This window comes from Trachemys scripta, chromosome 19, assembly GCF_013100865.1.
Source record: "Trachemys scripta elegans isolate TJP31775 chromosome 19, CAS_Tse_1.0, whole genome shotgun sequence".
Classification (NCBI taxonomy): domain Eukaryota; kingdom Metazoa; phylum Chordata; order Testudines; family Emydidae; genus Trachemys; species Trachemys scripta.
The window spans coordinates 3,725,495-3,742,018 of NC_048316.1; the positions used below are offsets into that span (position 1 = coordinate 3,725,495).

At 41.8% G+C, this 16,524-nt stretch overlaps 1 protein-coding gene across 1 annotated transcript in view; it reads left to right on the plus strand.

Annotated features, from left to right (window-relative positions):
- Nucleotides 1–16,524, plus strand: part of MEGF6 (multiple EGF like domains 6) — a 245,461-nt gene that overhangs the window by 34,905 nt on the left and 194,032 nt on the right. Inside the window, exon 4 of the mRNA XM_034753186.1 lies at nt 15,198–15,302. Coding sequence (XP_034609077.1) covers nt 15,198–15,302 — 105 coding nt within the window. The remainder of the gene's footprint in view (nt 1–15,197; nt 15,303–16,524) is intronic.

Sequence of the window (16,524 nt, forward strand, 5' to 3'; positions counted from 1 at the left end):
ATGTAATAACCCTTTGAGTAGAGAACTGAACCCATAGGGAATTAGTAGGAGAAGAGAAAAAATGCAAGCAGTTAACATAGATGAAGTTATTTCTTTGTGTCAGGGGTAGGGGTGTGTGTGTGTGTGTGTGGATGGTGAAACAGGAGGAATTTACGCCGTGGAGGAAAAGCATGATAAAGGACAATGTCAGGACCTAGCATACAGTGGGAATTTAGGAAGCCAATTGTGTTTCAGTAGGAAAATCGGAGTCAATATTTAATGCATGTAGCTATCAGTGGTAAAAAGAGAATAGCAGGAAACTTAGTAATGGGGAAATTAGTTCTCCATTTTGTAGTGGATCATAATTGACTGCAGTCTGATAAAACACCACGATAAGAGAATTATAATCAAACATGACAAAGAATGTAATTTGAAGGATTGACCGCTAAGATGTGTCCCTAATATAGCCTCACTGAGCCATTACACAGAACTGGAATAATCTCCTCCTGTTTATGGTTGATACCTCTTTCCATATCAATGGAAATTATCTGCTCAGAGCTCCCTTCCCTCTACCTTTCTGCTAAGGGCTCATCATTAGGTCCTTTGATTTTATACTTGCATTTTCATCTTAATTCCAAGCAACCCTGACATTTCCCAGCTGTATCCATTACACTGTCACTACTCCAAAAAGCTCATCAATTGACTCCCAGCCTTGATGTTGCAAAATGCCTCTATGGCTAAACTGTCCTATGTGGTCTTGGGGAGCGCATCCTAACCTCTCCAAGAGTAATCCTGAGCCAAGGGAACATTGATGAGTCTGGGCAACTGGATCTACTGCAGTCCGAGATTTAGGGTGACCAGACAGCAAGTGTGAAAAATTGGAACGGGGTGGAGGGTAATAGGAGCCAATATAAGAAAAAGACCCCAAAATCAGGACTGTCCCTATAAAATTGGGACATCTGGTCACCCTACAGAGATTACAGAATAGTTATGGTGCCTCTTACTGTGCTGTTAAATATAAATCTCTTGTATGCTTGCCTGGGGTAATGTTATTGTGTCACATGATAGCTGATTTCTTGTGAGAGGCCCTCAAATCTCGTATTGATTATATACCGATAGTCAGTAGCACTGCAGTTATACAAACGTAGGTATAGTTCCAGTGGAAACACAATATATTGACCAGAATATTGAGGGATAATGGGGAGCAGTCTAGGGAATTAAGTGAGAATTACTGTATCGAATGGTTAGAGAAAGTGGGCCTTGGAGTCAGGACTCTTGAGGTCTTGCCTCCAACTTTGCCACTGACTGACCTTGTGCAAGTCATGTAATCTCTTTGCCCCTTTGTTTGCTCATCTGTACACACGAGGAGGATGATAATATATACTTCATTGGAGCACTCTGAGGCTTAGTTAATTAGTATTTGTAAAGTGCCTGGAGATCCTCCAATAAAAGGTTCCTAGAAGTGCCAAGTGAGAGACTAGAAACATAATTGGGAAATAGGGATTGTGGCTCACCACATAGTTGTCATTGTTTCTTAAAGCATTGCTGCCCTGAGACTGCCAAGGACTGCATGGTATTCATTGGGACATGGTGAATGGGGGGAGGGCAAGCATGGTATATTTTTTATAACTCCCAGTAAGAGGTAGTGATCTCTCACGTGCATCGAAGAGTTTGGCGTCGTGCCTTTCTTTCTCTCTCCGCTGCTTTATTTTAACTAACTGTCTGGTGCTACAACCCCCATAAACTCCCTTTCTAGTTTCTCTTTGGAAACAACCATAATACAGAAACTAAAGTGTGGTAGTTCAGTGCATAACAGGATGCCAGTGCTCGCTCTCCCGCTGATCTGGAGTTAGGATAAGATTTACACTGGGTGGCCAATAAGTCACTACTTTCTCCTGTTTCTGCCTATTAACATTCCAGCCCTGAGCATTACAAGAACCCAACAGCACTATTCCAGCCCTGGATGCAGTGAGTGACAATGCAGCTTATTATAGTTGTAGCGGATGGGCTGGGATGATGCCGATGGGGTACGTACCCCCTTCTCCACGATACAAATACAGCCTGCTTTCCAATATGGAAAATAGAGGGATGTTTTATGGAGCGCAGAGCTTCAGGAGATTTGGCATGTCTAAGACAGCAGGGAACAAGTCTACTCTGCGTGATGATGATGCATTTTAGATGCACGCTGCCTTTTTAGTCAGAAGTGTTGTAAGCAGATCAAATGTGCGGGTAGTCTGTCAAGTTGCCAAGCTCCATTTTCGAGGTGGTTGCATATCAGTGGTGGTGCAGCTATATAATTTGTGTAATGCTTTAGGCTCCTTTGGGAGAATATGGAGATGATGTTTGTGCAGTATCATCGTTGTGCTTGGTACTGTAATTTGAGTAGAGGAAGAAGTGGTGCCTCCTCCTGGGTTTTACAGTTTCAAGACTCAATTATACAAGATGCTTAGGCCCAGCTTTTTAAAGGCATTTAGGCTTTGCTCTGCTCAGCCTTCATAGATTCATAGCTTATAGAGGCAGAAGGGGCCACTGTGATCATGTGGTCTGACCAATGCATAACACAGGCCAGGGATCTTCCTGAATTAATTCCTGTTTGAACTAGAGCATATCTTTCAGAAAAATGTCTAAACTTGACAAGCAGCAAACTTTATGCTCCTAAGTGCCTAAGTCACTTTTGAAAATGGGACTTGACAGATGAAGTCACTTAGGCCTTGCAAAGCTGAACAGAGCAAAACCCAAATACTCTCAGAAATTGGGGCCTTAAAGATTTTTAAAGGTATTTAGGCACCTAGTGGGATTTTCAGAAGTGCCTAGGCACCAAACACCTATCGAAATCAAGGAGTTGTAGACACCTATGTGCTTCTGAAAACCTCACTAAACACCTAAATACCTTTACAAATCTGGCCCTTAGCGTCTTAAGTTACTATTTACTTTAGTGAGAGTGAAATATATGCTCAGAATCCAGCCCTTAATTATACAGAAAATACAGATAGATCCATCTATTTTAGGGTTTTCTCAGACAAATATAATTCAGACACTTAATGCACTGGTTGACCAGCAAAGAGTCGGTCCCAGACTGGTAGCAGATGTATTTTGTTGGTTGATTCGTGTTGAAAAGTATATTTTTAAGAAGGGATGGATGCAGAGCAGCTGGCTGACCCCAGCACTCTTGCTGCTGCTGCTTCCACCGGTGGAGCTGGACTGGTCTTGTAGCCATGCTGGGAGGCTTTGAGGAAAAAAGCTCATTGTAGACACAGCCAGTATCCCCTGGGCCTTGGAAATCTCCAGCTGGTTACATTTTACATACCTGAGTGAGTTATAAAGTCTAATCCTGTGGGTCTCTGTGGGAGACAAGGCCAACAAGTCAGAGTGATAATAAGAGTTAACAATCAGGTAACTGTGATTTCAAGAGCTGTTTGCTCCCAAAGTTTCCATGAAGCACAGTTTAGTTAAACACAATTCTGTCTTTTCTGGTATAGTGTCTCTCCCTCCCCCCGCTAAGGACATGTGCATGAAAACAGGCTTTTTGTTCCCTGGGACTTCACCCAATCCTGCTGCTTAATCCCCACCTGAAATCCTCATTTTTTTTCTTTTCTTTCTTTTGAACATCACAGGCAATTGCTGTGGTGAACATTATGATATCACAAAGAATGGATTATGATTTTGGTTGAGTAGTAAGCAGCAGGAACCATTGAACTTTAATGTATGTATGTATTTACAATAAATATTCCTTGTTGTATAATAAAAATACAAATCCTGAAAACCTAGGGCAGAAATGCCTCTGAATTTTCAATGATGTCAGCTGCTGTATATCAGTCACCTTGTTAATTAACATTATTTCTCTTCTAGTACATTGCTTCTTAAGGACGTAAATGAAAGTACTGGCTTTGTTCCTTAGATTCCTTGATTTTTTGGGTCAAGCTGCAAAAAAAAAAAAAAAAATAGTAAAAAGTAAAGTTTTTTTTTCTCCTGCTGATGATAGATCGCTCATCTCAATTGATTGGCCTCTTACAGTTGGTATGGCTACTTCCACCCTTTCATGTTCTCTGTATGTATAAATATCTTCTTGCCGTATGTTCCAGTCTATGCATCCGAAGAAGTGGGCTGTAGCCCACGAAAGCTTATGCTCAAATACATTTGTTAGTCTCTAAGGTGCCACAAGTACTCCTGTTCTTTATTTTTAACATTTGCAGCCTAGACACAGAATTTTAGCATGTAGATTCCATGTACTCCTTTCAGGTGCTTATCTGACACATGGCCTCTCTCTTCCTTCCCCCTTCCACTCCTTCTCTGTTGCAGAAATATGTCTTCACCACAGGCTGGAGTTTTTGTTCTGTCCTTTTACTCTCTGGTTGTGGGCTCACATAAAAAATGCTTTGATCTCCTTTACACCATTGATTGATTGATTCTCAAAAGCTCCTATGTCAGATCTGCTAGTTACCATCTTGCCAAGAAGTTAAAAGGCCCTGTGAACTGCTCCTTGGAGCCAGGTGACTCTGCAGAGTTCCATTGCACATCCCCGTCCCTTGACCTAGATCTGCTTTGCCAGGACTCAGAGATGTTCCTTTTGTGTTGCTCCAGGTGACATAATTACATTTCTTCCCAGCATCAGGCCCTGTCACAGTCTAGATTTATATCTCTCCAGTCCAACTTCAAGAAGCAGTGTATTTCAGCGAATCTGAAGTGAGCTGACAATGAGCTCTGTGCAATTTAAGAAACTTTTCAACGTTCTGAATTTTTTAGTGTGGGTGTGTGTGTACAGGGGAGTGATGGCACCAGTTAATGAGACAAAGGCCACATTGTGTTAGATTCCCTGTGTTCATTCCATAGGATGGACACAGGAGTTGGGAGGAGGAATGGGGCAAGGAGGGAAAGGAAGAGGACCCGTAGTGCCCAAGCAAACACCTCTCTCTGGTCACATGTCGTATTGCTACCATGCAGGTCACATTCCTATCTGTGCAAGTATTAGCAGTGCTGTGAGCTAGAGAAGAGATATTGTTCCACACCTGGCATGTTGATACCTGTGTGGTTTTGGTTTCCTGTGTCCTAGTGGTGCACAATGCTGTCTTAAAATGAGTGTGTCTTTAAAAGCAAATTTTCAAAGGGTTTCTGAAATTGCATTGACTACAGTATTTTCATCCATTTGTGTGTGCATAGCCTCTTGCTGGCATGTGCAAAATAGGTATTCATACTCTTAACTGCACATTTTCCACGTGCAAATACTTTATTTTTTGTATATAAATGATTGTATCTGCAAGAATTATGGGGACATTTTTGGAGCATTCCTGCTAACTATAATATGGCACAAATGGATGTGAATTGGAGAGCCATTAGTCCTGCTATTTTAATAGTGACTATGGTTAGTTTGGGTGACGGGGAATGGGGGAACGCACAGACTGGATATTGCTATGTTGCCAGGAGGGAGTAATGCACACTCAGTGCACAGTGTACTGCTTTGATTTGTCCTAGTAATTTGAATCTTGGGAGTGAATGTGTGAAGAATAGGACCTCCCAGGAATTGCGCATCAGAATCCTTGAAACCAGATAGGAACTAGAGAGGTTCCTGCTGAATTAGAGAAGTGGTGGGTGGGAGGGATGGGGATAGGAGCTATTCCACCTACACAGTTATTGGGTGATTATTGCTCTTCAGCAGACCCCAGGTGTTAGGATATTTGCCTGTGTTTTAACCACCCACTTTTGTGTGCCTGGTCACTGACAGTGAAGAAGGGCAGTGCACCAATTCCGTCTTAGGGCTTGAATTGGCTTTAGTGCTTGTCTGCTGTGGAGTTCTTCCATGTGCTGGTGCCCATGGCTGAGCCCAGTACATCATGCCAGCAGGTGTCACCATCGTCCCTTCAGAGCCTTACAAACATCGTTAAATAGCTGAAGACGATCAGTTACCAAAGTGTATGAAGCCATGCTGGAGATGTATTTAATTCTCCAGCATTTTCCTTTATGGTAAGTCATAAATACAGAGCCAGCAGTACTGCAAGAATTGCCTTTCCACAAATGTTTGTATTGCATTAAGGAGCACAGATGATGACAGCAGGTGCTGCTGCTATTGTCTCAGTTAGTATTAATGTAGAATCACAGACACTTTACAAGGGGTGGCCGTAAACACACAAGAAACTTCTGGGTCAGCATGTAATTTCCCAGGGGCAAAGAGATGGAGGAGGACACTCTATATCATAAATAGGTTCACAATCGGTGCGTTCCTCAACCATTTCTTCGTGAAGTAAGGTGCTGCATGTTGGCAAATGAAAAACTTGAAGTTTCTCTTTAACCTGAGTCCAGGACACTAAAGTTAGTACATTTGGAAGAGGGACAAGCTGGTGATCACAAAAGTTTCAAACTGGGAATCCAATGATGATGATGATTGTTTAACAGAGAACAGCATTCGGCAATATCAATAATTCCTAGTGGAGCAGAACCTTCAAAGATGAAATTTTGAAACTGTAATTAAAGCCTCATTACAGTAGGACTTTTTGCACTATTGGTGCTGGTAATGGTAAGTTCAGGTATTTTTCCCATGGTTTTGTGTAGGTAGTCCTGCTGATAGCCATACTAGCGCTAGACAAAACTAAAACAAACCAAAAAATAACCCCTGTGCTCTCCACAAGTCTTAGTGTATTTAGATGCACCCTAAGAAAGCATCAGTCCCAAACTGTGAAGCAAAAGGAGTGCTCCCAAGAGAGGGAAAGTGTTATATACTTAAACAAAAGCCAACAATAAAGTCTGTCAGCATCAGATGTTGCTTTCCTCAGTACCACCTCTATGTCACCTGGACTCATTGATGGATTTGAGGAACAACTAAGATTAAATAGAATAACATCAAACCAGGTATCTAAATCATCACTGAGTTAGAATGTCAAACTGTGATATTAGAGAGACAAGGTGGGGGAGGTGATATCTTTTATTGGACCAACTTCTGTTGGTGAAAGAGATGAGTTTGTGACCTACCCAGAGCTCTTCCTCAGGGTAGGTCTGAAGAAGAGCTCTGTGTTGCTCAAAAACTCGTTTCTTTCCCTAACTGAAGTTGGTCCAATAAAAGATATCACCTCCCCCATCTTGTCTCTCTAATATCCTGGGACCAAAAGGGCTACAGCTACACTGCAAACAAACTGTGATATTGTCAGGAATTAGGAGAGGGAGGTGAATGACAGAGGAACAATTATATTTTCAGTCCAAAAGATGAAGGAGAATTCTAACTTTCCAGCACAGACAGAACCCGATATATGCCTGCTCTGAGCAAGCTTTGAGGATAATGTCTGGAAAGGTGCTTAGTGTGCTTTGTCCATAGCTACAGTTTTAGTTAAACTGTATTCAGCACTGGCTCAGCTGCAGCCATGAATGACGTGATGACAGCAGCAGGTAACTTTCTTAAAGAGAAGTATAGACAAGGCTTCTCTGTCTCTGTTTCTCTCTCAGCCCAGCCCTGCTTCCACTGAAGTCAGTGGCAAGATTCCTGTTTGCTTCCTTGGGAACAGGGTTTTGGTCTGATAAAGATTCACGATATGTCTGCGAGGTGACACTTTTTGCTGGCAGTCAAGCTTCACTCAGTGATTATGCAGGACAGCAGCCCATGTTAGTCAAAGGAGTCCAGTACAATCTGAATTGAACCGTTAATGTTTGTCAGGGTCACTTGCTTTCTCTGCTAGTTCTAGTAAATTAATGTTTCTGAGCCAATAATTTTTGGATCACCAGCCCTGTCTCTTGTAATTTCAACTACTTGAATAATTATGGTCTCTGGACTCATAAATTGGATCAATGGGACAGGAGGGCCCCTAAAATGGATGATCACGACAGAATTGGCGGTTGCAGTACATTCCTCTCTGGAATGCATAAGCTGTAATACATCATTTTGCACTCTTGCTTTTGCCCCAGTCTTGTCCAGGATGCACTCCTTACTCAAGCAAAAGTCCTACTGGAGTTAAAGACTGAGTGAGAACTGTTGGATCAGGAACTATGTAGAGGTCTGTTTCAGATGCACAAAGCTGCAAACTTTCTCACTCATCTAGACATACAGTACAATGTACAGATACATGTACACTCCCCCCCCCCCACCTGCCCTGTGTTAATAATTATCTGGCTTGTGATTGCCCTTGTGAAATGTATTAGTATCCACTTCCGTTATAAAGCGTATTTTTGGACTCTGTTACAGAATTTGTTTAGTCAGTGCAAGAAGTGGTTATGAGGTGACGGAGAGAAGGAGACCGAAGTAGTAGTAAGACAGGAGAGCCGGAAGGGAAACACCCGCCCCAAACCATTGTTATGTCCTGCCCAGAAGAGTTGTGATTCTGGATATGATCTCTTGGGAGGAGACAGTCCACTGCTACAGAGATTGACAGCATTGTAAGACCCCCAGTTAGACAATTTTATAGTCCAAATCTTTGTATGGACTTAAAGAAAGAAAGAGACAAAGGCTGTCTGTTTTCTTATTTTACACAATTCTGTCCAGATTAATTTTATCCTAGTGGGAGGTATTAACTAATTATTTTGTGCTTAGGTAAATCCTAGGAATCAGACATTTAATGGGGAAAGAACCTTCCATATTTAAAAATGTTTCCCCTAACTATGGTGTTAACAATAATTTAGATTATGAAAAAGAAGGGATTTCAAAAACTTGATTGAATGCTCACCGTCTGTGTATATTTTTGCACTTGACTTGGCTAGAACAATGAAACTTGACTGCTCAGTTTTACTTTTTGTTTATACTCAGTTTCATTTTCTCACCTGCTAGAATGGTGATGCTGTGACTTTCCAGTAGAAAGTAGTTTCTGCTGATTTAAATAAAAACCAAACCCTCCAAATTCTTGACAATGCCTACTTACGAAATAGTTAAGACCCTTAGTGCTATACTATCCTCTACAGTCATAGTTCTGGCTATTTTGCCTAACCGTGGGGAATAACCTCGGCAGTTTAGTTCATCCCCAGAGGACTAATAGAGACAGGATCAAATCTTCTTTTAATTTTGACTCTGTCCAGTCATATTAACCCACAAGCAAGGAGATGATATCATTGGTGCCATGTTTTCTATCACCCAGCCAGCAAAGCAGTTAGGAGTATCTGCGTTTCTCTAAACACTCAGTATTTGCTCAATAAACACTAACACTAGCTCTGCTGTTTATGCATTATTTTGAGCAAAGAATTTGCAATGAGAGTTAAACACACTGGGTTTGTCAGTGGAAAGCAGCAAGTTGAGAACAGGGTTCCATTGGAATTCCAAAAGAAGAAGTTGGAGAAACAGAGAATTAATTGCATATTTAATCTCTGGTTCTCAGGGACAAAATATCCTGAGCCTTGAAAGAGAAGGTTTAATAGTTATTATATAGCAGTCTTCCTGCTGCAAGATGCAGGAGTCCATCCGCTCTGATGTAATTGGTCTTTCACGCATCCCACTCGGGGACGGTTTGATGTTTTGGGGGAGTATAATTTTCTTGATTTGTTAACCAGTTATTTTTCAGCAACGCTTTTCACCCAGAAACTAGCTGGCTGCAGGGGCTGGGAAGGGAAATGCAGCTTTTCAGCTCTCGGTCTCTGGTTCAAATGATTCCCTAGCTGGTAGTGACTGAAAGTTTTTGCCATCTAATGTCTGATCTGTGTGAACTGGTGAAGTCAGTCCAGTTGCCAATCTATAGGTGTTCACATTGCAGTTAACAATTAGGTGATCCCCACCTCTTGTCTGTTGGCACTTTCAACAGAAAGGGCCAGGGAGTGAATGGTCCATGAAGATGAATATATCCAGTTACTCCCTAGAGACGTTCCCTCAAGGACAGGGCTAGTTCTGAGAGTAAATAATCAAGGTAATTCACTAGTAGAGGAAATAGCTGTTGTTTACGTTAAAACAAACGAACAAAAATAATGATTGCATATGGATTCATTCCACCAGAAATATGGGGGACAGATTCCAGAAGTGGACATATGTTCCCAAAAACAATAAGAAGAAATGCAAAAGGAAATTAAGATTTTATTGAAAGATGGAATCAGAAAATGAGACCATATGAAGACTAACCAGAAAAAGCCCCAGTGCCAGACAGGAAACAGAGGAGATACACTCCCTCCTTTCCAGACTCATTGTAACCACTCAATGCATTGTCAAAAGTGTGTAGAGGAAGTGCTGGGAGTCTGCTTGGGAACCATACTGGATACGCTGATCAGACACAGGCTAACGGAGCCCCTGGAATGTTAGCATTTCATTATGATGGGTTCTCAAAAGGTAGATCACACCTAACAATTCTAATGCATTTTTTTGGAGGGAAAGCAGCAAAGAATTGCCAGGAAAAGCAGCTGTGGATACAAATTTACCTTTGCTTTAGGAAAGAGTTGATGGAGAATTGTACAAAGAACTAATCAAAAAAGTCATAAATGAAACATATTGCATTGCATTTTAAGGTGCATTAGAGAGCTAATGTACTTGTATATAATTATTCCTAATCAGTACTGTGGAGTTAGTCAAATCATCATGAAAACCATCCTTATCTTCATTACTTAAATGGGTCCTCCTTTTTACCAGACTCTGCTAACAAAAAAGCTGTAGCATCATTGCAGTAAAATATAAAATCGCTATTCATAACAAACAGTTCACCAAATTCAGTAATATTTTCTGTTCATAAGTTATCAGCAAATGGCCAGATTTGTATAAATGTTTATTTAATATTTCCAGCAAAAAGGATTAAGTGACTATATTTTTGCCTATGGATTTCTCATGAACCGTTTGCTGTGACTACTGCTTAGAGTATTCGCTCTTTGTACTGTGTGATTGGTCACCTGCGTAATATGGTAATGTTTCTGCTCTCTGATTGAATGACTCCCCAAATCATGAAGAGCTTTCAGGATGGCCGCACAAACAGTTTTGTAGTATGGATACCTGTTGGTGGTGTTATACAGATACGGATGCTGCATATATACATCTGATGGAATAATGAATACCCAAAGCAATAGATTTGGTGTAAGTAATCTGTAAGGAATGATACTTCTTTGTTGGAAAACTTCAAACCATTACATGAATTTGGCTGTTTGCAGATAATTCATGGAGAGAAAACATTGCTAAAGTTGTTGAACAAATTGTTATGAAGAGTTCATCCAGCCCAAGTAGATTGCAAGACTTCGTGTTCCCACAGCTTTTTAGTGGCCGTGAGGCATTATTAAAACTAGGGCTGACTTTCAAATCTCACCTTTTTTTAGTTATGTAAAAAAAGAATTTTTTTTTTACATATAATACAGAATTCCAGACCTTGAAAGTTCTAGACAGTGGAGATTAACATTTTACTTATTATAAGCCCCAAATCTCAGAGCATCATCTGTTTAAGTATCCGTTGTAGAGTAGTTTCCAGAGTACCTGTGAAGTTACTCATTGTTTAGTTTTCCCATGGGTTCCAGTTCAACACCTGTTTAATCAATGAAAGGATCTCTCTGAAGATTTGACGGGACACATTTCAAACAGGAACACATGCTGCCTGTCTCTGTGCTGAGCTGCACATGTGTCAGCAGAGCAGTGTGATGGAGCCATGAGATCACTTTGCTCTGAAATTTGGAACTGGACCAGCAATCAGATGATACATCTCTAAAAATGTATGAAATGAGCTCCTAATTGAACCGTAAAGCAAAGAATTTGCTATTGAAGGCACAGAGGGAGCAGAAATGTGGGGGTATTTAGAGAAGTATCATCACTTCCATCAAGGAAGGCTGAATGCACAAGGAATGGCACCAAGGATATCATGTTAGAAAAATTCTGGAGGGGGGCGGGCAAAGTTGTGCAGCATCCTCGCTTCTGTCTCCCTGTTGAGGCTGCAGCTGCTTATTGGGGTTAGCGGGCCAGGCCTATCCCAGGGAGTGGGGTGGTGGGCTGGGGGGTGTCTCACTGATGGCTGTCTCAGGGCAGGGATCAGGGTCCGGTTCACTCCATGATAAGCTTGTCCCAGGCCACGGCTGCTGCTTCCTGTCGGCTGTTGGGGAGCGTGGAGGCTCTGACAATGCTGTGATTAGGAGCCCCGTTCTGCCCTGCAGTGAACACTGCAGCACCGACTGGGGAGGAGCTATGAAAAGTTGGGGGGCGGGGCAAACCAAAGACTGGGCTACCACCTCTTGCAGAGGCGGGTTTACTACAGTGAGAAGAGAGTCTCTGATGCACCACTGCAGCGCAGCTGCTGCGTAGCATTTTAAGCATAGCTGGAACCTGTATTATAAAATGTCTGGGTCTCTGAAGCCGCTCTGGAGGACATTGGGGCTGGAATATTCTTTGCAAGCCAAGAAGTGCAATATGTTGCAGTTACCACTGATGGATATTTTCATACGGGAAAGTGTTTTTCCAATGGCACATGGATGAGAACAAACATGCTGCGTCCATTGTGGTCCCCAGGTTCTTCAGCTTGAAAGAAAAGAAAGCGCAGTTATAACTTTTGCCTTAACAAAGGGGGCGGTTCTTCCCGCAGTATCGCACTGTCTGGTTGGGGGAGAAGTCCAGGCACACAGACACAGATGGTTGCAAGGGTAAAATTTTCAAAAGCACCTAAATCCTATTTTCAGAAGTGAATGAGGCACTTGGAAACCTAAGTGCCTCAGTCATTTTTGATAATTGGACGTAGGGTCCTAAGTCATGTATGGGTTTTTGTAAATGTTAACCCAAGCCTGTTCTGTTGGCAGAGCTGTGGTGGCATCCACTTCTCACACTGTAGCAGCAGCCTCAGGGCTCTCAGGTTACCACTCTATGGTGGCCCTAAAGCCTGGCCCAAGCCTCACGTGCAAGTGCCACGCAAGTGCCACGTAAACAACTTGCTAATGCACATAATTTGCATAGTATAGAAATGATTATGAACATCATAAATCTAATGTCTCGTCTACTTTAAAGTGTAAGATCCTAGGGGTAGGAACCTAGTTTTATTTCTGTTTAGCGCCACGCACACCAAGGTGCTATCTGAAAAATAAGGACTCTGTATTTCTATTGTTCCTTTCATTTGACAGTCTCAAAGCACTTATTAAGCCACATACCATCGCAGTGAATTAGGTCAGAAATACATGAAGATCACTTCACTCACTGCTGAGACACAGCTAACTCTAGGTTGGAAGGCAGCAGTTAGCACACAGCAACACTATGGAGATGTTTAGAAGAGGAAGTGAAGAAGAAAATCATATCCAACTGAAACTGCTTGAGGCATTTCAGGGGCAGAGTGTATTTATACCTGAACTGGGGTTTTGGCCAGGATGCTGAGTTTTTAATAGTGAAGGTGCAGGCAGTGCTGAATAAGGGTCATGCTCTTCTGCTTGGGAGGAGTTGCAGAATAGCAGTACTTTTGGAGGGCTGTACATGTCTCATTCATTTGACCTTAAGCTCCACTGCAGAATGCCCTAAAGCCATTTAGCTGGCTGAAATCTGCCAGCCTGCTGTTATGCACAGAATACAGGAAGTTTACAAAAGATAGAGAGAGCTACTTGCTGTCATCGACTCTGTGTTCAGTGCAATGGTTTCTGGTACTGTGCAGATGGACCTCGTCCAGGGAAACAACTGGCTTTTATAAACCCCGGGCCTTCATAAAAATGCCCCTTTGGATTCTCACTCTTTTACTGTAATTACATTGGATGAGCTACAACTTTGAGCAAAACGTGTTTCAGACCAAGCTGATTTTAATGGTCCTTTTAGAAACAAAATGTTGGTTATGTGATTATGCCATAGGATATGTTACTTTCCGTAAGCTTGTTCCACAGAATACACTTAATTCATGTGTAGCCAGATCTGGAGAGGTGCTTAGGATCTGCAAGTTGTGGATGCTCAGCCCCTCCCAGAATTTGTCCCTTACAAACTTTATCTAAAGAGTAATACTTTGCACTTTCCTAGTATCTTTCATCCAAGTATCTCAAAGCATTTTACAAGTGACCTAATGAGCGGTGCCTCTCGAAACCTGTGTGAGATGGGTCAGTAGTATTGTCTTCGTTTTGCAGATAGAGAAACGAAAGTTCTGAGAGATGAAGTAACTTGCCCAATGACAGAGCCAGGAGAAGAACTTTTCTCATTTCAAGCCTCATGCTTTCTGCACTGGAGCTTAATCCCCCACAAATGCCGATATGAATCAAATACACTTGAGAGATGATACTAAGTGCTTGTTTCTCTCTTTGTGGGCAGCCCTCGCTTTGAAGGGAACTGAAAGGCTTTTTAACTGTGACAAGTATAAGGTTTTCTGTTGAAGTCACTAGCACCTTAATACAGGGTAAGGAATGCAAGGAATGTAGTTCCTGCCTGCTGCTTTTGGCATTAGTGATGTCAGCCATTGTTGCAGGAGCAACACGGAACAGAACCCTGGACTCTCATTTTTGGCAGATAAATAAATCAGGGAAATATTGTTCGAAGAATGTGTTTGAAAAAGAATGTATAATTTTAAAATGTTCATTTGTGTTCCGTGATTGGGGATCGTGGACAGGTTAAACACTGATTAATTGAAAGAAAAAAAACTGATGCTTGAGATTTTTCTCATTTATAAGATTCCAGCCTCTCTCCATCCCTGGAATAATTGCCGCTTTCTAGAAATCCTTTGCTAAAGTGGAGCTTGCCTAGCAGAGGAAGAATCAGGGCAGTGCCACCTTCTTCATCCTAATGATCCCACTTTTAACTGAACCCAGTTGTTGTAAACTACGGCACATATTCTTTCCTCTGGATCCCCTTGTATTCTACAAGCTAAGTAGGGTTATTCTGGGTCAGCATTGAGATGGGGTACCTCCAAGGAACACCCATCTGTAGGCACTGTAGAAAGTGATGTTGATGATTCAGTAAGTGGCATTGTTTCTTCTGATTCAGTTAGGAATTAATGCCCCAGATTGGATATAAGGGAATCACTGGTGCTGGATAAATCACCTTTCAGATGAGGCATAAAACAGTCAGTCATTAAAGACCCCTTGGTGCTTTGTAAGACTGGAGTTTAAAACCTCAGTACCCCCCCCACCCCTCCATGTTTCAGTTTGGATAAATGCTTCGAATGCAAACATGGTCACAAGGTCAGATATTCTTTCTCTCCTCTCCTGGATTTCTGGGGACTCTTTTTGTGTGCTATTAAACTGCTGCTCTGATTTAATCCACAGGGGGATGCATTTTGCGGTTGGTTGTGTATTGGTTGTATATCTATTTACGTTTATAATGGGCTCTGGGAGCCTTCATGATGAATGGACGTTGAAGTTAATTTAATGTGTGTACAATTATGATCTCATGTTGTTCCTTCTTCCCTCCCCTTCAGCTGTCTGCAATTATGGAGTTTGTTTCAATGGAGGAAACTGCATGGAAGGATCTTCTCAGCTCTGTCGCTGCCCTTCTGGTTTCCAGGGACCCCGCTGTCAGTATGGTGAGTAGCCTTTCCAGACCCTTACTTTAAACCTTCCTCCTACATATTCTGAATTTAAAGCTGAGGGAGCAGGCGATGAAGGATGTTTTCCCTGATGTTTGCTTCCTGACCCCAGCATCCTTTATCTTTGCAAGCTGCAGTTTTATCTGCACAGCTCCATTAATTTGCTCTACACATATTCTGGCTCCTGTTTGTTATGTTTTGAGAATGGGATGTTTGGGAAGGAAGTGCTTGTCATGACTTGCTGTGAATACAGCCCTATCTCTCCATAATATAAAGTACGATGGCCTTTATTCCTGGCCACCACCAGCAGAAGTGGTTTGTTGGAATCCGAGAAGGAAGCTGATTAAAGTTGGGTTGAACAAAGCAACCCTGGGGTCATTTCCTGTGAACTGAACCTTTAGCCATTGGACAAAAGCCAGAGGGAGCCCAGCAGTAGAAGGGGACAGCAATGGTTAAGCTATTTCTAGCAAGGGTGTCAGTACATGTTTTCACATGTAGATGTTGTTTAAACATTTACAGAGTCTACATCAGAAAGGACTAGCTAGAGCTGTTATGTCTAATGTCAGGTCTTATTGGTATTGAACTGTTAAACTTTGTGTAATTAGCTCCTAACACAATACACACATTCTCTCTTGTGAAGGTCATTGAACTTCTTATGTTATGCAATTCAGAATCTTCTTGTTGGCTGATATGCTATTCGGTAGCAAGCTGCGGCTGGAGAGCAGGCCAAAAACTCTGAGCACTGCTTTAGACCTAATTTATACAAAAGAAACGTGTAAGAACAATGTACATTGTATTATTCCTAAGGGGTCTTGGGAATGTCCATCCATAACGTCCAATCAATCAACACATTTATTTGGTTGGCAGTCTGGAAAAAGTGCCATGATAGAACGATTAATCACAGTGCATTGCAAAGCTTTTACAACAATGCATAATTAATTGTGCAATTCATGGCCATTAGATATCACTGTGGCCAAGACCTTAGTAGTAGTCAAAATGGGATTGGACATTTATATGAATAATTAGATAATCCTCAATTACATCAGGTAGGAATAGAAACTTTTGTGTGTCAGTGTATAAGCCAATCATTATTTGAAAGGAAGAAGTTTCCTCTGTGGGCAGGTTATTTGATAATTGCCCACTAATGGGTTTTGTGCACCTTCCTGTGAAGTATTTGGCATAGCTCACTGTCCGAGCGTGCTGTAGTAGACAGTTGGGA